The sequence below is a fragment of the Carcharodon carcharias genome, chromosome 4 (assembly GCF_017639515.1).
Source record: "Carcharodon carcharias isolate sCarCar2 chromosome 4, sCarCar2.pri, whole genome shotgun sequence".
Lineage (NCBI taxonomy): Eukaryota > Metazoa > Chordata > Chondrichthyes > Lamniformes > Lamnidae > Carcharodon > Carcharodon carcharias.
In genome coordinates, this window is record NC_054470.1 from 163,802,876 (window position 1) to 163,827,406 (window position 24,531).

General features: G+C 47.1%; 1 protein-coding gene and 1 non-coding gene across 2 annotated transcripts in view; one reads left to right on the forward strand and one right to left on the reverse strand.

Moving 5' to 3' along the window:
* The window catches only part of thbs4a (thrombospondin 4a), a 118,024-nt gene that overhangs the window by 28,037 nt on the left and 65,456 nt on the right, over nt 1-24,531 (forward strand). Inside the window, exons 4-6 of the mRNA XM_041186018.1 lie at nt 4,559-4,661; nt 9,114-9,196; nt 23,196-23,247. Coding sequence (XP_041041952.1) covers nt 4,559-4,661; nt 9,114-9,196; nt 23,196-23,247 — 238 coding nt within the window. The remainder of the gene's footprint in view (nt 1-4,558; nt 4,662-9,113; nt 9,197-23,195; nt 23,248-24,531) is intronic.
* On the reverse strand, nt 10,177-10,279 carry LOC121277517. Its single transcript, XR_005942897.1, has one exon. It is a non-coding gene; the product is annotated as a U6 spliceosomal RNA (small nuclear RNA).

The window sequence follows — 24,531 nt, forward strand, 5'->3', positions numbered from 1 at the left end:
TACCCATAGCCACACCTTTTATTTGGAGGAAGTGAGAGGAGTTGAAGGAGAAATTGTTCAGTGTGAGAACAAGTTCAGCCAGACGGAGGAGAGTAGTGGTGGATGGGGATTGTTCGGGCCTCTGTTCGAGGAAGAAGCTAAGGGCCCTCAGACCATCCTGGTGGGGGATGGAGGTGTAGAGGGATTGGACGTCCATGGTGAAGAGGAAGCGGTAGGGGCCAGGGAACTGGAAATTGTTGATGTGACGTAATGTGTCAGAGGAATCACGGATGTAGGTGGGAAGGGACTGGACAAGGGGAGAGAGAAGGGAGTCAAGATAACGAGAAATGAGTTCTGTGGGGCAGGAGCAAGCTGAGACGATCGGTCTACCGGGGCAGTTCTGTTTGTGGATTTTGGGTAGGAGATAGAAGCGGGCCGTCCGAGGTTGGGCGACTATCAGGTTGGAAGCTGTGGGAGGGAGATCCCCAGAGGAGATGAGGTCAGTGACAGTCCTGGAAACAGTGGCTTGATGTTCAGTGGTGGGGTCATGGTCCAGGGAGAGGTAGCTTGCTCCTGCCCCACAGAACTCATTTCTCGTTATCTTGACTCCCTTCTCTCTCCCCTTGTCCAGTCCCTTCCCACCTACATCCGTGATTCCTCTGACACATTACGTCACATCAACAATTTCCAGTTCCCTGGCCCCTACCGCTTCCTCTTCACCATGGACGTCCAATCCCTCTACACCTCCATCCCCCACCAGGATGGTCTGAGGGCCCTTAGCTTCTTCCTCGAACAGAGGCCTGAACAATCCCCATCCACCACTACTCTCCTCCGTCTGGCTGAACTTGTTCTCACACTGAACAATTTCTCCTTCAACTCCTCTCACTTCCTCCAAATAAAAGGTGTGGCTATGGGTACCCGCATGGGCCCCAGCTATGCCTGTCTCTTTATGGGGTATGTGGAACATTCCTTGTTGCAGTCCTACTCCGGCCCCCTTCCACAACTCTTTCTCCAGTACATTGATGATTACTTCGGTGCCGCTTCATGCTCTCGTCAGGACTTGGAAAAATTTATTAATTTTGCTTCCAATCTCCACCCCTCCATCATTTTCACGTGGTCCATCTCTGACACTTCCCTTCCCTTCCTTGACCTCTCTGTCTCAATCTCTGGTGATAGACTGTCCACCAATATCCATTACAAACCCACCGACTCCCACAGCTATCTCGACTACAGCTCCTCACACCCCGCTTCCTGTAAGGACTCCATCCCATTCTCTCAGTTCCTTCGCCTCCGTCGCATCTGTTCCGATGATGCTACATTCAAAAACAGTTCCTCTGACATGTCCTCCTTCTTCCTTAACCGAGGTTTTCCACCCACGGTCGTTGACAGGGCCCTCAACCGTGTCCGGCCCATCTCCCGCGCATCCGCCCTCACGCCTTCTCCTCCCTCCCAGAAACACGATAGGGTCCCCCTTGTCCTCACTTATCACCCCACCAGCCTCCGCATTCAAAGGATCATCCTCCACCATTTCCGCCAACTCCAGCATGATGCCACCACCAAACACATCTTCCCTTCACCCCCCTCTGTCGGCATTCCGTAGGGATCGCTCCCTCCGGGATACCCTGGTCCACTCCTCCATCAGCCCCTACTCCTCAACCCCCTCCTATGGCACAACCCCATGACCACGCAAAAGATGCAACACCTGCCCCTTCACTTCCTCTCTCCTCACCGTCCAAGGACCCAAACACTCCTTTCAAGTGAAGCAGCATTTCACTTGCATTTCCCCCAACTTAGTCTACTGCATTCGTTGCTCCCAATGTGGTCTCCTCTACATTGGAGAGACCAAACGTAAACTGGGCGACCGCTTTGCAGAACACCTGCGGTCTGTCCGCAAGAATGACCCAAACCTCCCTGTCGCTTGCCATTTTAACACTCCACCCTGCTCTCTTGCCCACATGTCTGTCCTTGGCTTGCTGCATTGTTCCAGTGAAGCCCAACGCAAACTGGAGGAACAACGCCTCATCTTCCGACTAGGGACTTTACAGCCTTCCGGACTGAATATTGAATTCAACAACTTTAGGTTGTGAGCTCCCTCCCCCATCCCCACCCCCTTTCTGTTTCCCCCTTCCTTTTTTTTTCCAATAAATTATAAAGATTTTCCTTTTCCCACCTATTTCCATTATAAAAAAAACCCCACTAGAGCTATACCTTGAGTGCCCTACCATCCATTCTTAATTAGCACATTCGTTTAGATAATATCACCAACTTTAACTTTAACACCTATGTGTTCTATTGTACTATTGTCGTTGACATCTTTTGATGATCTGCTTCTATCACTGCTTGTTTGTCCCTACAACCACACCTCCCACCCCCCCTCCACCTCTCTGTCTCTCTATCTCTCCGCCCCCCACACACACACCTTAAACCAGCTTATATTTCAGCTCTTTCCTGGACTCGAACTCAAGTTCTGTCGAAGGGTCATGAGGACTCGAAACGTCAACTCTTTTCTTCTCCGCCGATGCTGCCGGACCTGCTGAGTTTTTCCAGGTAATTCTGTTTTTGTTTGACATTAAAGATATTTGATAACGTTCTGCACAAGAGACTTGTGAGCAAAGTTAGAGCTCATGGTATAAGAGGGACACAGAATTTGCTGAGTGACAGGAAACAAAGCAATGGTTGATGGATGTTTTTCGGACTGGAGGAAAGTTTATACTGGGGTTCCCCAGGAGGCAGTGTTAGGACCCTTCTCTTTCTGTTATCTATTAATCACTTGATCTTGTTGTACAGAGCACAGTTTCAAAATTTGCAGATGATACAAACCATGGAAAGATTGTGAACTATGAGGAGGATAGTGTAGAACTTCAAAAGGACATAGACAAGTTGATGGTATGGGCAGGCAAATGGCAGGCGAAATTTAATGCAGAGAAGTGTCAATGACTCATTTTCATAGAAAGAATGCGGAGAGACTAAGTAAAATAAAGGGTACAACTTTAATGGGGTGCAGGAGCATAGGGACCTGGGTGTATAAATCATTAATCTTGGCAACAAGATTGAGAGAGCGGTTAATAAACCATTCGGCATCCTGGGCTTTATAAATAGGAGCAGAGGTACAAAAACAAGGTAGTTATGTTAAACCTATATAAGACACTGGTTCGGCCTCAACTGGAGTACTGCATTCATTTCTGGGCACCACACTTTAGGAAGGAGATGAAAACATTAGGAAGAGTGCAGGAAAGATTCATGAGAATGCTTCTAGGGATGAGGAACTTCAGTTACATAGAAAGATTGGAGAAGATGGGGCTGTTCTCCTTGGGGAAGATAAAGTTGACAGGATATTTGATAGAGGTATTCAAAATAATGAGGGGTCTGAACAGAGAGGACAAGGAAAACCATCCGCATTGGTGGAAGGATCAAAAGCCGGAGGACACTGATTTAAGGTAATTGGCAAAAGAAACAATGGCGACATGAGAAAAAACTTCTTCATGCAGTGAGAGGATAGGGGATCTGGAATACACTGCCTGAGAGCGTGCTGAAGGCAGGTTCAATCAAGGCATTCTGGAGGGAATTGGATTATTATCTGAAAAAGAAGAATTGCAGGGTTACAGGGAGAGGCAGAGGAATGGCACTAGCTGAGTTGCTCCTTCAGTGAACCAGCAATGATACGATGGGCCAATTGGCCTTTTTATGTGCTGTAATCATTCTGTGATTCTGTGATTTTGCTCCACTTTTGTCAGTTCCCTCTTTCTCTCAGCTACATGGCTACCTTCATGTAGTGACAATTTTGTAAAATAGGATGATGCATCTTTTATAAATACACTGATACAAAATACCCTAATGTTTCACAACAACTAGAAAATAGTGAATTTTATTTTAATTGTGCATATCACATTGGAATCAAGTACAGAACTGGACCTATTACATTCTCCTCTCCGCAAGTTGAAACACAATGGCCCAGATCTTGCAGTAATATTGCTGATGAAATGTTAATGTTTGCCTCTATTGGTTGCCTTCTGCCCATCACTGTTCATTCAATGACTTTGGTTCTGCTCTCTGGAAACTCCCTGCAGAGTTACCTGTACTTCATCACCTCCCTCCTTACTATCACGCACCTACTGAAAACTATTTTTGTCCAAAGTGTCTTTGTTACGCATCTCCCCACCAATTCCACCTCCATCATACCCTCTCTTCATTTCTACCCCCTCTGACTTGGCATTCACTGTTTTGTCTTCAATATAAAGATACTTTGAGTTCTCACTCTGCAAGCGCGAAATGGTACAGAGATGAAAGTTGTTGTGGTTGTCATAACTCTTGGACCAACAAAGCGCTTCTTTTATCCACTGCACTGATCACTAGGCCAACTTAATTCATAGTGTCATACGGCACAGAAGGAGGCCATTCAGCCCACTGCAATTAGTCCAACTGCAGCCCCTTGATCTTTGTTTGTAGCCCTCCAAACCTTTCCCTTTACAATTCCTATTGCCTTGTATCACACCATAAACATATTGAGGAGATGCAGCCATCACTTGAAAAGATAGAATTCTAGATTTTATTAAAAATACACTTTTTTTGTTCTTTGTAGGATGCTGTTCAGGAGATGAAACTTGTTCTTGGAGGGCCTGTCTCTAAAGTGGCAGCACTGCAGCATTGCATGTTGCAACAAAGTGACTCTGCTGGAATTGCGGGTAAGTTAGCAAACAGCATGACATTCACAGGCAGAAGGAAGAACATGTCACCCAGGGAAACATTGAAATGTAGCCCATAGTGTGTCTGGTGGCTGAGAAAGAGCTAAACACTCTAATGCCATCTTCCAGCTCTTGGTCTGTAACCCTGTAGATTACAGCCCCTCAAATGCACATCCGAGTGCTTTTTTAATGTGATGAGGGTTTCTGTCTCTATCACCCTTTCAAGCAGCGAGTCCCAGACCCCACCAACCTCTGGATGAAAAATTACTCAACTCCCCTCTAATCCTTACCCCACTAATTTTAAATCCACGACCCATGGTTCTAGACCTCCACTGACAGAAATAAGTCCTCCCTATCCATTCTATCTAGGTCTCTTATAATTTTATACACACAATGAAATCCCTCTTCAGCCTCCTCTATTCCAAATAAAACAACCCCAGCCCATTCAGTCATCCTGCATAGCTAACCTTCTCTAGTTCTGGAACCAACTTCATAAATCTCCTCAGAACCCTCCATAGTTTTGGTGGATTATAATCCTAGCGCCTTTTTGGGACTCTCACAGATCAGGAGTATCTCTCAGATGATACCTCAAGCATGCAAAGACAGTGGTGGTTAGTTTCCATTAGTCAGGAGTCTGCATCTTAACATTGCAACATGGTTCTAGTTTGTAAAATTTCAGTTGACAGTGGTTTAGGATTATCAGTATGAACTCATTTTATCAAATCCCTCATTGTATTCTCTTTCCTGACAATGTGCAGAAAAATGTGCTGATGTGCAGTTATTGGGAGTGTGTCTTTCTTATCAGGGATTCTCTTATTGTTGTAATAGACACAAGTCTGTGCATATTTGGATGTGTAGTTAGGCATTATCCTTTAAAAAAGATGACGATTTTTAAATTCTTTAAATTCTTATTTATAGGAATTTAGTTCTTTTACCAATATAACTCTTCAGTATGGCCATATTTCTTTTCACGGATTCCTTCATAGTCCCATCACACCCTTTCTGTAAAGCAGTGACTAGAATTATACTCAGTGCTCGAGCTACGGTCTAACTAGGGTTTTATACAGTTCTAACATAATTTTTTTTATTCATTCACGGGATGTGGGCTTTGCTGGCTGGGCCAGCATTTATTGCCCATCCCTAGTTGCCCTTGAGAAGGTGACGGTGAGCTGCCTTCTTGAATCGCTGCAGTCCATGTGTTGTAGGTACACCCACATTGCTGTTAGGAAGTGAATTTCAGGATTTTGACCCAGCGACAGTGAAGGAACAGCGATATATTTCTAAGGGCAGAATATTGCTGTCGGCGTGTGGGGGTGGGCCCGACAAGCCGATGCGTAAAATGACGCGAGATGACGTCGGGCGCGTGCTAGAGGCGGCTGCGCACCTGCCGAACTGTGAATGGCCCTTTAAGGCCATTATGAAAGCAATTTACCTTATTAACAGCACTTGAAGAGCCCAAGCGGCCTTTGTGTTTTCCAGGAAACCTCATCCACGGGCGGGATGAGGCTTCCTGAAGATTTTGTAAAATTAATAAATAAATTTTGTCAACTTTACAAACATGTCCCAGCTTATGTGACACTGTCACATGAGGGGACATGTTTAAATAATTTTTTACTTTATTTTTAAAAAACTTTCATGATCTGCTTAATCTCCCTGAGGCAGCTCCGTGCCTCAGGAAGGTTGCTGTGATGTTTCATGTGTATGCACGAAAGAGCGCAGGCCCTGACTCTCCCTCCTCCCCCCGCCGGCACAGGTAGCGCTGGGTGCTACCGGCTGCACATTACGCTTAGTGGGCCTTAATTGGCCCACCCACATAAAATGGCGGCGCACCGCCGATCACAAGCGGAGATCGGCTCCGCCCCCACCTGTGTCCAGCCTGCCTTCCATAGATAAGATCCTACCTCAAGTCAGGATGGTGAGTGACTTGGAGGGAAACTTCCAAGTGATGGTGTTCCCTTATCCTTCCAGATGGTAGTGGTAGTGGGCTTGGAAGGTGTTGAAGGAACCTTAGTGAATCCTTGCAGTGCGTCTTGTAGATGGTACACACTGCTGCTGCTGTGTGTCGGTGGTGAAGGGAGTGAACGTTTGTGTATGTGGTGCCAAGCAAGTGGGCTGCTTTCTCTAGGATGGTGTCAAGCTTCTTGACTGTTGTGGGAGCTGCACTCATCCAGGCAAGTGGAGGGTATTCCATCACACTCATGCCTTGTAAATAGTGGACAGGCTTTGGGGAGTCAGGAGGTGGGTTACTTATCACAGGATTCCTAGTTTCTGATGTGCTCTTGTAGCCTCAGTATTTATATGGCTAGTCCAGTTCAGTTTATGGTCAATAGTAACACAATGTTGATAGTGGGGGATTCAGTGATGGTAATGCCATTGAACGTCAAGGGGTGATGGTTAGATTCTCTATTGTTGGAGATGGTCATTGCCTGACACTTGTGAGGTGTGATTGTTCCTTGCCACTTGTCGGCCCAAGCCTGGATATTATCCAGGTCTTGCTGTATTTAGACATGGACTGCTTCAGGTGTGTGAGGGGTCATGAATGGTGCTGAACATTGTGCAATAATCAGTGAACATCCCCACTTCTGAACTTATAATGGAAGGAAAGTCATTGATGAATACGGTTGGGCCGAGGACACTATCCTGAGGAACTCCTGCAGTGATGTCCTGGAGTTGAGATGCCTGACCTCCAACAACCACAACCATCTTCCTTGCTAAGTATGAATCCAACCAGCAGAGAGTTTTCTCCCTGGTTCCCATTGACTCCAGTTTTGGCAGGGCTCCTTGATGCCACACTCGGTCAAATGCGGTCTTGATGTCAAGGGCAGTCACTCTCACCTCATCTTGGGAGTTCAGCTCTTTTTTCCAAGTTTGAACCAAGACTGTAATGAGGTCAGGAGCTGAGTGGCCCTGGTGGAACCCAAACTGGGCTTCAGTGAGCAGGTTATTGTTAAGCAGGTTTGCTTGATAGCACTGTTGATGACCCTTTCCATCACTTTACTGATAATCGAGAGTGGACTGAAGGGGCGGCAATTGGTCTGGTTGGATTTCTCCTGGATTTACCTGGGCAATTTTCCACATAGCCGGGTAGATGCCAGTGTTGTATCTGTACTGGAACAGCTAGGCTAGGGATTCAGTGAGTTTTGGAGCACAAGTCTTCAGTACTATTGCCGGAATATTGTCAGGGCCCATAGCCTTTGCAGTATCAAGTGCCTTCAGTCGTTTCTTGATATCGTGTGGAGTGAATTGAATTGGCTGAAGACTGGCTTCTGTGATGCTGGGGACTTCTCGAGGAGGCCGAGATGGATCATCCACTCTGCACTTCTGGCTGAAGATTGTAGCAAATGCTTCAGCCTTATATTTTGCACTGATGTGCTGGGCTCCCCCTTCATTGAGGATGGAGATATTTGTGGAGCCTCCTCCTCCAGTGAGTTGTTTAATTGTCCACCACCATTTATGACAGGATGTGGCAGGACTGCAGAACTACATATAACTCAAAGTGGAGAGTTTTTTCCCTGATTTCCATTGACTGAGGTTTTCTAGGTCTCCTTGATGCCACACTCAGTCAAATGCTGCCTTGGAGTCAAGAGCAGTCACTCTCACCTCACCTCTTGAGTTCAGCTCTTTTGTCCATATTTGGACCAAAGCTGTAATGAGGTCAGGAGCTGAGTGGCTCTGGCGGAATCCAAATTAAGTGCCAGTGAGCAGATAGCCTATTAAGGTCAGTGTTCTGAGTCAGTGACTGAAATTTTCCTGTCACCGGTGGTGACCAAATCCTGGTCATGTATGGAGGCAGCATCCCAACGGCAGAACAGCATCATCTTAACCACCCCTGCCCCCACACAGTCAACATACCAAGATGGCCACAACAGTTCCTACAGGCTGCCCTCTGGAAGGCATCCCCCACCACAATGTTGGTCACACAGCCGCGGCCACATTTTGCTCTGAAAAATGATGAAGTTGGTTCCGAAGGCACCTCCATCTTGAAGTGCCTCCTCTCTCCCTCTGCCTACATCAGCAGTACCCACCTTTAACAGCTACTCTGTCGGTGCTGGAGGGCTCCCCATTAGCCCCCTGGGGTCAGAAACATGCCCGCTGATCTTAATTGCATGGTGAGCGTGCCCTCTGGCCATATTCTTCGAGATTGCGTTTTGTGTCAGATGCTGAAGCTGTGCGGTGTCAAGACTCAGGAATAGTTACATGTTGGGATCCCGAAATGAAAATTCAGCCCTTTGTTTCAACTAAAAATGACCATGTGGATATTGGTCAGCTTATTGGGAAAAGAAATGATGCTGGGAATGCTTTGATCTGCTTGGAGGAAATTGGATGCTATGATGGAGGTGGCTGCAGATTTGTATCAAAGGCTGATCTCCATCATAAGAACTTGTCTTTGTGATCTCCACCACATCTACCCCAAATAGGAACCCGAGATAACCAACTCTCTTTACATTGCAGGTGATACGGGAAGACTTTTGGTTACCCAGATGACACAACTCAATTCACTGCTTACAGAAATGAAACAGCTTCTCAGACAGCAGGTAACATAAATTTCCTACTCTGCAAGTTGTTTGGCTTTAAGACATGTCTTTAAGCACCTCGGGTCCAAAAACGTGTAGACGGACCACATCCCGCTGTAAATGCCGGGTTGTGGCCACCGCCAACCTCCATCTCTGACCCTAGTAGATTGAACAGCGTTAGGCCGAGTTAGGTTCCCTACTGTGACTGCCATGCCATGCATCTATGCAATCAGAGATGCATGTTCACCTGCTGAAGAGGTTGTGAATATTATGGACTGAATGAGGTCTGAGGTTGTACAAATTTACAATTTACAAATCTTTGATGGTCTGGACACAAACTATAGCTGCTTGATATGCCTACCCTCATAGCTGAAGAAGCCAGCTAATGGGAGGCTGGTGACGTGGGAGTCCTCCAAATTGACCCCATCCAGTCCTCTGCCACTGGCTTTTTATGGGATGGGTGGAGATTCTGCCCCCTTACAAAACTCACGGAATCCCAGACTCAACCAGCTCCTGTTGCTTACGCTGACAACATTGCAGTATGGTGACAGATGTTAATTTTAAGCTTCAACATCAAGATTTGAGATCTTGGGCTGAATTTTCCTCACGGCGATAGGAAACAGGACTCAGGACTCTTTCCGGGTTCCGAGCCTGCCTCTGGAGAATAAACGATTAAAGTCAAGTTTGGATGGAGAAAGGTTCCCTGTCCAACAAAGGGTGGCTTTTGAGGTTCAGGGACTAACCAAAGGCCTCTCAGCCACGTTTAAAAACTTCAGTAAAAAAATACAAAATAACAGCCAGGTCACAATGTGGAGCGGGCAGTGGGGAGCCCCTATGGCTGCACCTCCAGCCAGACCGGCAGTGAGGACCTGTAGGCCTGAAAGGAGTCTTGGCGCCCCAGCCCGCTGCAGGGTGCCTGCTTCCAGACAGCTGAAGTGACGTCTCAGTAAACTGGAGGCCAACTGGAAAATTCCAGTCGGCCTCCTCAATTTAAATTTTTTTTTAATATGGAACGCTTCATGAATTTGCGTGTCATCCTTGCGCAGGGGCCATGCTTATCTTCTCTGTATCGTTCCAATTTTAATAATTTACTCTAACAATGCTCTTAACAAGCTTAATTGACTACCTGACTAGTGGAGCAGGTCACCTCCCCGAGATCCAAATATACATCAGCCAAAGTGTTGGGAATGGGGTCAGCAGCTGTCACAGCTGTCTGGCTTTCAATTTTCAGGCTCCGTCTGCCTCTGTTCTGACCCCGGCGGGGCTCGAAAATTCAACCCCTTGAATCAGGACGGCAGTGTGCTACTCTCTCAGTTCACACTGCAAGTTGGGAGCTGGTCTTTGTCACTGCACCGGGCGCTACCTCATAATGCAGAGACCCAGAGTGCAATCACATGGGAACATGCTCTTTGCTTCCTTCTTAGAATCTAGTAGATGCTTTTTTTTGACCATCCAGGCCTTGGCTCTTTTACACAAAGGAGTGAAGCTGATGGAGGGGGAAGCAATAAGTTTTTAGGAGACAGGTTCAATCGTGACTTTCAAAAGAGAATTGGAAAGTGTCTGAAGGGAAAAATAATTGCAGGGCAATGGGGAAACAGTGGGGAAATGGGAACATCTGAGTTGCTCTTGCAGAGAGCCAACATGGGCACGACAGGCTGAATGGCCTCCTTCTGTGCTATAACTGATATGAGGGACATGGACAAGGTGGATAGGGAACAGCTGTTCCCCTTAGTTGAAGGGTCAGTCACAAGGGGACATAAATTCAAGGTGAGGGGCAGGAAGTTTAGAGGAGATGTGGGGAAAAACTTTTTTACCCAGAGGTTGGTGACAGTCTGGAATGCACTGCCTGGGAAGGTGGTGGAGGCGGGTTGCCTCACATCCTTTAAAAAGTACCTGGATGAGCACTTGTCACGTCATAACATTCAAGGCTATGGGCCAAGTGCTGGTAAATGGGATTAGGTAGGTAGGTCAGGTGTTTCTCATGTCTTGGTGCAGACTCGATGGGCCGAAGGGCCTCTTCTGCACTTTGTGATTCTGTGATTCTGATTCTGTGATTAGTGCTCAATAACAGGAAGGGTGTACTCAAGATTACACACATTCTGCTGAAAATTATTCCATGTGTTACTTTTAACACTGATGAATTGAGGCGTCAAATCTGACATGATTTCATTTCCTGAGTGTATTCCCACAACGTCTTTCTTCAGGAAATCTAACCAGCACCTAAGACCCTATTTTGGGAGCTGCTACTAACTGAAAGCTGAGCTGAATTATGCAATATACCAAGCTGTTACAAATATACAGATCAAAAACGCTTAAAGCCAAGCTACCTGCTGCTATACCAGGGCTAACCGAAAGGCTGAAACTCCTGCCTTGGTTAATTTCAGCGCAAAAAGGACAGGGGTAAAAAGTATATTTAAGGTGATCATTTCATTAAGTAGCATCATTCTGGGTAAATCTGATACAGGTTAAGAGGTCTGAGAGGGGACGAATATCATATTTATTCACAACTTTACCAACACTGGCAAAGATAAGAATTTTGACTTTTAGCTAGTGAGAAATCTTTCAGCAAATTATTTCTAATCTGCATTAGCCTAGGAATTGCATGCCATTTTCTGGGGTGAAGGTAGGGTAGACCTGTGGTGCAGATTGCTGCCTTTTTCAGGTAGCGTTGAATAATTCTCCTTCCTCCATTTCCATCCCGACCTCCCCCATGGTAACGTGAGACACCCCCAGAATTGGATAGTTCCACCAGCCACACTGCTAGAGGTAAGTAAACCTGCAAGCACTGGTTGTACATGGTCCATCATGGGCCTCCAACGCTCTATTCAAATGGCAATTGATCTCAAAGCGCAGCCCTGATATTTGGGATTTTAATATGCGCTGGACTGCGTAAGCTCCAACTCTTAACAGCAAGCTGCCTGAGAGGGCACTTCTGATGGAATTTTAAAAGGCTTCACGCAGCTATTTCCAGGGCTGCATTCTCACCTGCTGGGGATGGCACTTATAGCTTCCAATTCTGTGCTCCACACGTGTTTCCTGCTGCCGCATGGCCATGCAGCAACACAGCAGTCCCTGTGCAGGCCATACACAAGTTGGGACCTTTAAGCTGCTGTGCCTGTGCAGCTGTGCAAAAAAAAATAAAGAGGCCATGCACTTAAACAAATCACCCACGCAGCACAAAAAGAATGAGGAAGCACATTGCTCACTGGACCTGGCTACATTTGCAGAAGCAAGTGGTGGCCACTTAGGAAAGCTCCCAACGCAAGTATTGTTAGACTGTCAATCCAGAGGTTCACTGTGGTTCCTTTCTCTGATTTGAGGGCTTCGATGTTTCAGTCCACACCCCTTGGTCCTCTGAAGTCAGGCTTTATTCTGAAAGTGTAGCTTTCATTCCATAATTCATTTACAAAACATTTATTACATAAGAGATTCTACAAAAATTATTATTTGCTTCAAATAAAATTCACGAAATGAGACAGAAGCCCTTCATTCAACAATCTGGACAGGCTGATGGCGGGGGGAATCTTAACACGCCGCTCATGATGGACGGGAGAGGGTTGGGGAGGAGGGGATTAAATATATTTTTAAAAAATCACTAAACAAGACCCCAGTCCGCCACACACCCACCTGCTACATTTAAACACTGGTGGGTTGCACGTTATGTCAGTGTCCTGCTAATGGAGAGGCGGGACACCTTATTATGATATTTAAATCAGGCACACACAGTGCTCTTGGGAGACTAATTTAAATTTAAACCATGGCTGGTTGGGGAGTCCAGGGCTCCAACCCCTCCACCTTGATATTCCTGCCCTGTGATCTCTCCCAATTCCCCTCCATCCCAGTTTCTGGGTGGTCTCCAACTGTCCGCAGCTGCAGCCTGCCAGTTAGCTTTCCCACTCGGTGGTCAGGTAGTCTGTCAATCTGGCTGGCAACCATGTGGGGAATAGATTAAAAAAATGATTATGAGCTCCTGCCATTAAATTGCATCACACATGCACTGCAACCGAAATCCCCCTCCAACCAATCACCATCGTGCTCCCTTTCTTCCTCCCCTTAAAATTGGTGCCATCATTATCAAGCCTGGGAGGCACCAGACGGAGTTCCACTTTGCCTGTAGTTGCCAGTTTTCTTGTCCCAAGTGCACACACTCAACTAGGATGTTGACTGGCCTTCAGCTTAAGGCCTGAAACTACAGCCTGCTTGACTCTTGCCATATCGCTAAGCAAATCATGATACTAGACAAAAGTTGCAGAAGACAATCTCACAGAGTAAAACAAATGGGTTTCCAAAGGCCTTCTATCTAACTAAAGGAGTGTTTCCTTTCCAGTCTCCTTGGAGGCGTGGGTTCGGATCTCACCATTGCCAACGTGCTATGTGTTCTTCTTGTCTTTTGGTCCCCAGGAGCAGAATTTTCTGCCTGTTGGGCAGGTGGAGTGGGCGCAGGTGGGCCAATTAAGGCCGGCCCAGTGTGAATCGTGGCTCCCGAGGACAGCGGGAGTGGGCGGGCGGCGGAGGGACTGCAATGACTGCCGGGTCCAATGGCGACCCCGCCGGCCTGTTTTAAAAAGTTGCTGCAGCCTTTCAAAGGCTGTGAACCATGGCCAATGGAAGGGCTCCCCAGAGACGCTGCTGCTGGAGAACAGGTCAGGCAGGAGAGTAGGGCAGGGGGGCACAGTGCCCCTTGTTTTTGTGATGATTGCCTTGCTGCCCTCCTCAAGGAGGTGGCAGCACGACGGGAGGCCCTCGTACCCCAGGACAGGAGGAGGAGGCCCGCCCCCCCCCCCCCCCCCCCCCCATGGCCAAATGTGCCTGGGAGGAGGTGGCGGAGGTGGTGAGCTCCTGGGATGTGGCGCAGCGCATCTGGATCCACTGAAAGTGCTTCAATGACCTGTTACTCTCAGGAAGGGTGAATGTCATGTTGGCATTGGTCACTTAACCCAGCAGGTAGGCTTTTCCCGCCGGCGGCTCACCCCCTTCCCCCCACCCCCTAACCCCAGCCCAAGTCTGAGTGTAGGGACTGCATTGAATCATTGACAGCATGTGTCCTTCGCTGGGTGGGCCAGCAGATATTGTCCATGCTGAGGTCACCCTGAGAGGATGGTGATGAGATGGGTTCTGCACCCGCAGCATGTGGTACACTGAGACCCACATTACTGTTTTAGGGGCAACCTGGAGGAGCTGCACCGAGGTGCAGTACTGGAACTCCAGGACATGTCCAAGTCAGGGTGATGAGATGCTGGGAGGGGAGCTTCAAGTTGGCGTGGCAATGAACCATCTGCTGCCCTCTGCGCGCCACGTGCCTTCGCCTCCTTGCTATGGAAGGTTAAACCGTGTGGTGCCTGATGTGATGTAGGCAGCATGTGTCCAAGGGGGTGGGGGGGTGCGGTGTGGGTAGAGGCGGGTCAGGCCTGGCATCTTTGTGTGAGTGTTTGGCAGTTTCGGGGTGAGGAGGCTCTGCGGCCCTGCAATGTCCCACTCTGGTTGTGGTGGGCCACCTGCAGAGAGAATCCAGGTACAATTAGCACTAATCAATGCTTCTCTTTCCTTTTCAGGAGAAGAATGCACATAATGCCGCCGAGCGGGTGAGGACTGGCAGCAGCCCGGCACAGTCACTTCGAGCAGGAGGCCCTAGATTTGGAGAGGTGCCATGCGTCCAGGTCCACCGATGAGCCTGGGGTGCCACGGGCAGGCATATTTGCCCAAAAGTGAGGTCACTATTGTTCTCCCAGCAGCCATGGGAGTGCTGAATGTTGAGTGATTGAAGTTTGCAACATGGCTTGACTATTGCTTATGGAAGGATGAGCGCATAATGATCCGGGGGACAGGGATACACATTGACATTGTCTCCATGTTAACTGATCCATTTTCCTTGTTCTTCCTTTCAGCATCAGTGGAGCAGGGCCAGGAGGAGGAGCAGCAGAGGCCCCCCTCTCACACCTGAGGGGCCTGAAATCTCACCAGCATCGCACCATCTCTGCCAGGCAGGCACCAGCGCAGATACTAGCGCCTCGGTGGGAATTAGAACATCGGCTAGTGTCCCGGGGCACAGCAGTGTGGGCACCTCACAGTCGCTGGAGGAGCTGGAGCTGACAGAGACAGAGAGTGCCCACAGCGCCACCAGTCAGAGGACTGCAGGGGACCGGGCACATGCTCAGTCGGTGCCTGATGATGTGCCTCTGGAGTCGTCCGCAACGCAGCAGGTGCAGGAAATGCGGCCGGGTGGGAGCATCTGGGGAAGATACATGAGGCTATGCTTGGCTTGGTGTCTGTGGTGGAGGAGTCTACGCGGACTATCACCAATGCAGTGAGCCTCATGTCCGAGCACCATGCGTCCTCCATGGATAGAGTGGCGACTCTTCCGGAGAGGCTCCTTCAGGAGACCAATCAGGGCTTCCTGGGGATGTGCTCAGACCAGCAAACCCTCACATCGGCATTGACCTCAGCTGGTCATTGCTAATTTGGGAGATGGTCTGGGCACCAAGTTTCCCAGCTCGGTGTCCATCCATTCACGGTGAGCAGGGAGGTCCAAAGTGACCTCATGTCGGCGCAGCAGCTGCCTGTTGTCTCTGAGGGCTCCTCTCAGGGTGCTCCGGATGAGGGCAGCAGCTCCTCTGCCCCTCTCCCAATGACTGTAGCATCCAGTGAGGCAGCAACAACTGGGGAGATGCCAGCTGTGGAACTGGCAGCTCCCTCCCAGGCGGTGCCAGCACAGGCTCCACGGGCCAGAGGAGGACAGCCAAGGTCATCGAGGCCAACAGGACAGCAGAGTCAGCAGGCCATTCCCCCCAGTGAGGGGGCAGCACCAAGACGTAGCATCTGAAAACGTAAACATAATGCACCTTAAGCACACCACAGGTTTATCCCTGGTGCTTTTGTGTTGGCCCGAGATGAGGTTTTTATGAGTTGGTGTGATTTTCAGCACCTTTTTCATTTTGTTTCATTAAGTTTCTTTGCTTGTAATATTAAATTCAGACATGTCACCGTGGCTGAAGGTGCCTCTTTTCTTCTGCATGTGGATGGTTTCCAAAAATGTAATGAGTGTTTATGGGACATTCAGCTTTATTAACAAGGCCCTTAGTTAATGTTCCTAACCAGGCAGATTTTGCACTTAGGGATCGAGTATGGAGCCTGCAGCCCAGGCTTGTCCTGGAGGTCCATATGTGGTGTGCTAGCCGAAGATTCATTGAGTTAAAGCCTCCTGGATGTCCCTGCCTCCCTGGAGTATGCCCAGGTCAGCTACTACCCCCTCAGCATTTCCCTGTGTGTGCTCATCCTTGGACTCACTGCTGGACTCATCGTGTGCATCCGCAGCCACTGCGTCAACATCTTCATCGTCCACACGTCCCCTCTTTCCAGCGCAAGATTGTGGAGACCACAGCATGCAACCACTATCAGCGACACACGATCTGGGGGGTACTGGAGTGTGCCCCCTGAACTGTCCAGGCATCGGAAGAGCATCATGAGATGACCAATGGCTCTCTCCACCACAGCCCTTGTGGAGACGTGGCTCCTATTGTACCGCTGCTCAGCTTCTGTTCTTGGACGGTGGGGAGGTGTCATGAGCCATCTTCTGAGGGGATAGCCCTTTTCACCCAGCAGCCATCCATCCAGCTGGGCTGGAGCACTGAAGAGCCCCGGCACCTGGGAGTGCCTGAGGATGTAGGCATCGTGGGAGCTGCCTGGGTACCTTGCACAATCTTGTAGAATCAGCATCCTGTGATCACACACTATCTGCACGTTCATGGAATGGAAGCCCTTCCTGTTGATGAAGGCACCGGGCTCACCTGCTGGTGCCTTGATGGTCACATGTGTACAGTCTATAGCACCCTGGACGCAGGGGAAGCAAGCAATGGCCGCGAAGCCTCTGGCTCACTGTGTCTGGCTTGCCTGGTCCCAAGAGAAGTGGATGAAGGTCAATGCGCAGCTGGACAGAGCGTCTGTAACCTGCTTGACACAAGTGTGGACAGCTGATTGGGAGACACGGCAAAGATCACCCACCGAGCCCTAGAAGGAGCCAGAGGCATAGAAGTTAAGGGCAGCTGTGACCTTTAGAGCCACTGGCTTGGGGTGTCCACCCACATAGTTTGCAGAGATCTCAGGCCCAATCACCTGACAGATAGAGTTGTCTGTTTCCCTTGAGAGACGAACTCTCCTTTCGTACTGCATCTCAGACATATTGAGGTAGCTGCTTCGCTGCCTGTAAACCCTGGCAGCAGGATAGTGGCATCTTCTGCGGCCCCTTCGGCATTGGACTACCTCTTGGCCCTGCGCCCCTTGTGCAGATAGTTACAGATAATACAACAAAATATAACAGTCCTTTTATCTCTTACTGAATTCATTTTGGCACTTGTGGCCTTGTAGATTTGTTTGGGAACCAACAGTTCTTCATTGTGCTTTCTTCCCACAATCACATGATGCGCTTTGAGAAACTAATTGAAATTACTGTATAAAATTTCTTAAACTTATAGCTGAACTTTCTGGCTTGCCAATTGATTAGACAGTAAGGTAATGTTTACATCTATCCACAAACATTCCTTCCTGTGCAGAGAATGTCAGCTTGTTACTCCACTGACTTGTGATGACACCTCGTTTTATAAAGATGTCACACATTTCTTACACCCTTGTAAGGCTGGAAAGATGGATGGGCTGGCAAGCAGTTATACTGTGTAGCACACACTCCTCAGGCCTTGGTGTGTTTGGCAGAATTGTTAACACCAAAAAATGGAACTAAACTACTGGTGCTGTAAGATCAATTCACTTCACTTTATTATTAATATCTATATGGAAATTTGTTTCGGGTACATCGCTCATTTATTAAAAAATAGATAAATGAACAATAACAATAAAAGAAAGGAAATTACCCTATTACAAAGATTAAACTTTAATTAAATATGTATTAAAAACTATTCCAATGCATTAACTGCAATTGAAAAGTTTTGGTAGTTTCTGTGATATTTTCACTAATATTCAAATAGGGAGGCTAATATGTAATGCATGCAGGTTGGTCCTGTTACTAAAATTTTACTTCCAAAACTAAGATTTCACTTCAAAATCTCAGTACTAACAGACTATTGAACAGTTTCCTATATCAGGAAGCTGTCCTATGCATGTACGCTACAAAGTAAACTATTATTCTTTTACCGCTGCCCCATCCAAAACATGTTTTAAATCTCAAAGCCCCTTGAATCCTTACCATGCACCAAAGTGGAGATGGGGATAAATAAGAGGGACAATTTTCAATTATCATTCTTAATCTTAAAGAGGTTTCACACAACAAAGTTTTCTTAGACAGCGAGGCTACCTGCTAAGAACATAAGTAAACCCATGGCAAGAAAATGTCTTTTGATCACAATGGTGAACTTCCCTCTCACACCATCTCCTGATTCCCTACTTTAGGGAACAAAACTTTATTTTTTTAAATCATTTACGGGATATGAGTGTCTCTGGCTAGGCCAGCATTTATTGCCCATCCCTAATTGCCCTTGAGAAAGTGGTGATGAGCTGCCTTCTTGAACTGCTGTAGTCCATGTGCTGTAGGTACACCCACAGTGCTGTTAGGTGGGGGTAGTTCCAGGATTTTGACCCAGCGACAGTGAAGGAACAGCGATAAATTTCCAAGTCAGGATGGCTTGGAAGGGAACTTCCAGGTGATGATGTTCCCATCTATCTGCTGCCCTTATCCTTCTAAATGGTAATGGTCATAGGTTTGGAATGTACTGTCATAGGAGTCTTGGTGAATTCCTGCAGTGCATCTTGTACAGACTGGTGCTGCTTTGCGTCGGTGGTGGGGGGAGTGAATGTTTGTGGATGTGGTGCCAATCAAATAGGCTGTTTTACCCTGGATGGTGTCAAGCTTCTTGAGTGTTGTTGGAGCTCCATTCATACAGGCAAGTGGGGAGTGTTCCATCACATTCCTGACTTGTGTCTTGTAGATGGTGGACAGGCTTTGGGGAGTCAGGAGGTGAGTAATTCACTGCAGGATTCCCAGCGTCTGATCTGCTTTTGTAGGCACAGTATTTATTTGGCTAGTCCAGTTCATTTCTGGTCAATGGTAACACCAAGAATGTTGATAGTGGGGGATTTAGCGATGGTAATTCCATTGAATGTCAAGGGGCGATGGTTGGATTCTCTCTTCTTGGAGATGGTCATTGCTTGGCATTTGTGTGGTGTGAATATTACTTGCCACTTGTCAGCCCAAGCTGAGATATTGTCCAGGTCTCACTTCAGTTTGTGTGGAATTGCGAATGATGCTGAACATTGTGCAATCATCAGTGAACATCCCCACTTCTGATCTTATGATGAAGGGAACATCATTGATGAAGCAACTGAAGATGGTTTGGCCTAGGACACTACCCTGAGGAACTCCTGCAGTGATGTCCTGGAGTTGAGACAATTGACCTCCAACAACCACAACCATCTTCCTTTGTGCTAGGTATGGCTCCAGTCAGCAGAGAATTTTTTCCCTGATTCCTATTGACTTCAGTTTTGCCAGGGCTCCCTGATGCTGCACTCAGTCAAATGCTGCCTTGATGTCAAGGGCAGTCACTCTCACCTCACCTCTTGAGTTCAGCTCTTTCATCCATGTTTGAACCAAGGTTGTAATCAGGTCAGGAGCTGAGTGAACCTGGCGGAACCCAAAATGAGCATCAATGAGCAGGTTAATGCTAAGCAAGTGCCTCTTGACAGCACTGTTGATGACCCCTTCCATCACTTTACTGATGATCGAGAGTAGACTGATGGGACGGTAATTGGCCGGGTTGGATTTGTCCTTTTTGTGTATAAGACATACCTGGACAATTTTATGCCCTGCCGGGTAGATGTCAGTGTTGGAGCTGTGTTATGACATGGCAGATGATGTGTGCCAGGCAGACCAAATACGCAAGGGAAACTTGGTCGCGCTATCACAACTATTTTGCAATTTGTGTTTATTACAAGATGTGTACACTGAATTCAGAAGTAATTAGTCCAGCAAGACCTTTAGATGCTTTTTTTTTAAAATAAATGAAAGTATTTATTAACAAAATAAAATATTTCAAGCACATACATAAGATTACAATTAATTACTACTATAACAAATCCAAACATTCCTAACGGACCTGATTCCCAATTACACCCCCCTTTAAGGCAACAGTCCCAAATAGATTTAAAATTTAAAACAGAACCAACAAGTTAACACAGTACCCACTTGATAGTGGAATTCCAAATGGCTTTTCCCCAGCTTCCGTTTCATTACATAGCAGACTTATGCACAAATGGCTGGAGGCTTTTTGAAGGCTGTTTCACACAAATCTTACATGGCCTTCTCCCACATAGCCTTTCATTCTCCTTTACATATGTTTCTCTGTTTTTAATATTTAAAGTCTATTGTTCCATATGTCTTTGAAATTGTATCTTCCTCATAATATGAAAACTTTCATGTTGCCAATATTGTCAGTAACTTTTAGCAAAAGTAAGCACACTCCTTAGCCTTGTTTATCTGGCTAGTTGTAAACAGACTAATATCCCCTTGAAATCCAACAATTCCTTCATTTACTAAAAATGCAAATTTCCTTCACACCTTACATGGTAAGCCAGCATCCATGTTTACTCATTAGCATGCCAAGCACATTTTTATACCTAGCTTCTTTTGATGATTTCAAGCCTTCAGTCTACTTGACACCAAATGTAATTAAACCACACAGACAGAACCACTTATACTTATCCCTATAAACCTACTTCACAATGAACCAAAAAAAATTATGAAAATTATTATACTTTCATCATAAGCTGTACTGGATCAATTTGATGAGGGGCATGGCAAGTTCTGGAGCCCAGGTCTTCTCTATTATTGTCGGAATATTGTCAGGGCCCAATACCTTTGAAGTATCCAGTGCCTTCAGCCATTTATTGATGTCATGTGGAGTGAATTGAATTGTCTGAAGACTGGCATCTGTGATGCTGGGGACCTCCAGAGCAGGCTGAGATGGATCATCCACTTGGCACTTCTGGCTCAAAATTGTTGCGAATGCTTCAGCCTTGCCTTTTGCACTGATGTTGGGCTTCTCCATTAGTGAGGATAGGGTTATTTGTGGAACCTCCTCCTCCAGTAAGTTGTTTAATTATCCACCACCTTTCGCAACTGGATGCGGCAGGACTGCAGAGCTTAGATCTGATCCGTTGGTTGTCGAATCGCTTTGTTCTATGACTTGCTGTTTATGCTGTTTGGCATGCATGTAGTCCTGTGTTGTAGCTTCACCAGGTTGACAACTCATGTTTAGGTATGCCTGGTGCTGCTCCTGGCATGCCCTCCTGCATTATTCATTGAACCAGGGTTGATCCCCTGGATTTATGGCAATGGTAGAGTGGGGGATATGCCAGGCCATGAGATTGTGGTTGAGTACAATTCGGCTGCTGCGGATGGCCCACAGTGCCTCATGGTTGCCCAGTCTTGAGATCCTAGATCTGTTCAAAATCTATCCCATTTAGCCTGGTGGTAGTGCCACACAACACGATGGAGGATATCCTCAATGTGAAAACAGGATTTTGTCTCCAACAGGACTGTGCGGTGGTCAATCCTACCGATTACTGTCATCGACAGATGCATCTGCGGCAGGCAGGTTGGTGAGGATGAGGTCAACTATGTGTTTCCCTCTGGTTGTTTCCTCGCCACCTGCTGCAGACCCAGTCAAGCAGCTATCTTTTAGGACTCAGCCAGCTCAGTCAGTAGTGGTACTACCGAGCTACTATTGGTGATGGACATTGAAGTCCCCCACCCAGAATACATTCTGTGCCCTTGCCACCCTCAGTGCTTCCTCCAAGTGGTGTTCAACATGAAGGGGTACTGATTTATCAACTGAGGGGAAACAGTACATGGTTATCAGCAGGAAGTTTCCTTGCCATGACTTCATGGGGTCCAGAGTTCATGTTGAGGACTCCCAGGGCAACTCCCAACTGTATACCACTGTGCCGCCACCTCTGCTGGGTCTGTCCTGCTGTTGGGAAGGACATACCCAGGGTTGGTGATGGTGGTGTTTAGGACATTGCCTGTAAGGTATGATTGCGTGAATATGACTTTGTCTGGCTGTTGCTTAACTTGCCTGTGGCACAGCTCTTCCAATTTTGGCACAAGCCCCCAGATGTTAGTAAGGAGGACTTTGCAGGGTCGACAGGTCTGAGTTTGCCATTGTTGTTTCCGGTGCCAATGTTGATGCCGGGTGGTCCATCTGGTTTCATTTTTCTTAGACTTCCTCAAATTCCTTTGGACAAAAAAGCCAAACAGTGTTGTGAATGATCTCTCCAACCCTCCAGCATCTCAACAAACTTAACTGAAGTTTCTATTTAGCGGTGTTGATTGTCCATGAATCAATCTCCTTCCCTGAAATTTTCAGTTTTCTCTCCTGTTGGGGAAAACAAAGTTTCTCCCATTCTCCAGCATTGCAGGAGACGTGTGAATTCTGTACTTTTGCCCTCCAGCCCCAAGCCTGCTCTCCACATTTTCTGGGGCCAGGTAAACTGCTCCTTCGGGGAGTCAGCACAGACATGATGAGCTGAATGGCCTCCTTCTGTGCTGTAACCATTCTGTGATTCTGTGGTTCTGTGATATGCATCAATTTCCTGTCTGTGTTATTTTTTAAAAAGCCTTTAAGTAAATGGGTTAATGACTTTGTTGAGTACATGGACAGGAATTTGGTGCATTAGCAGGTGTACCAAGCTAGTACAGTTCCAGTAATTATTTCCCACATGTTATGGAATTCCCATATCTCCCATATATCTCTCACACCTTATGTGAGAAGATAGTGAGCCGAGCCCAGTTTTAAGCCTGTGGTGATCTTCGGTTGGCCTCCGACAGGCATGTGACAGATGCCCTATGATTTGCCTCCAAATTTCCTTCATCTATGACACGAAGCTCAGCAGAGCAAGAGATTGAAGCCTTGTTTCTTGCTCCTCGTTAACCTCCGCTAACAAATTGTGCCACAGAACAACCTCCACCTTGTTATTACTTGATCTCCAGGGCTGTTAAAACTCTATTTTTTTCCTACAGGTTGCAGAAACCACTTTGTTGCGTCATACCATTGCAGAGTGTCAAGCGTGTGGTGAGCATTTTAATGCTTTTTCTATTTTTAACTGTTAACTTGAAATGTTATGATAACATTTAATATGAAGATCAATGGATTTTCACCTCTTCGGGTACTTGTACACCAGCTTCTCTTATACTTCCTCTCCCACACACCTCTGATATAGGCCGGAATTTTCATCCTCGAGGTGCGTAGCAGGAATCAGGAAAATTCCCGGCTCGGCTAGCCTGCCTCTGGAGAAAGTGCCCACAAAGGCGGGATCTTCGTTGCTGGGGCAAAGACCGGCTTCAGTTGAATGACCCGACCCGGGAAGAAGCTCGGAGGCAGGCCCAGGGGATGCCAGGTGCTGAGGGGGACAGGTGCTATTGCATTTTGTCCCAGTTAAAACAAAAACACAAAGGCTCTGCAGCCTTCAACCCCCACATACTCCCCATGCCACATTCATGTCACCTCATGCCCCATGCCAGGCTATGCCCTGCAACCCATCCGCCATGGTTCCTCATGTCCACAAGCCAAGGTATGCCCTTCCAACTTGTCGCCATGGCCTCATACCCATTATGGCAAACTATGGCACTTCACCCACACCCCATGGCCCCTCATGCCCATTATGCCAATTCCTATTGACCCACTATATACTGAATAGAACCAATTAACCTTATCGTGACAGTTGGATTTATTAACAAAAACTTTTGAAAATGTCATTCATTTATTCCATTATGTTAAAAAGAGTCATATCACAGAATCGCAGAATCTTAATGGCACAGAAGGAGGCCATTTGGCCCATCTTGTCTGTACCTGCTCTCCAGATGAGCATTATGACCTAGTGCCATTGCCCTGCCTTTTCCCTGTACCCCTGCACATTGTTTCAATTCAAATAATCATCTAATGCCTTCTTGAATACCTTGATTGAAACTGCCTTCACCACACTTCCAGGCAGTGCATTCCAGACCCAACCATTCGTTGTGTGAAAAAGTTTTTTTTCATGTCATAATTGCTTCTTTTGCAAATCATTTTAAATCTGTGCCCTCTCGTTCTTGATCTTTTTACAAGCAGAAAAGCTTCTTCCTATCTACTCTGTCCAGCCCCCTCATGATTTTGAACTTCTCTATCAAATCTCCTCTTAGCCAACTTCTCTCCAAGGAGAACAGTCCCAACCTCTTCAATCTATCCTCATAGTTGAAGTTTCTCATCCCTGGAACCATTCTTGTAAACCTTTTCTGCACTGTCTCCAATGTGTTCACATCCTTCCTATGGTGTGGTGCCCAGGACTGTACACAATATTCCAGCTGAGGTCTAACAGGT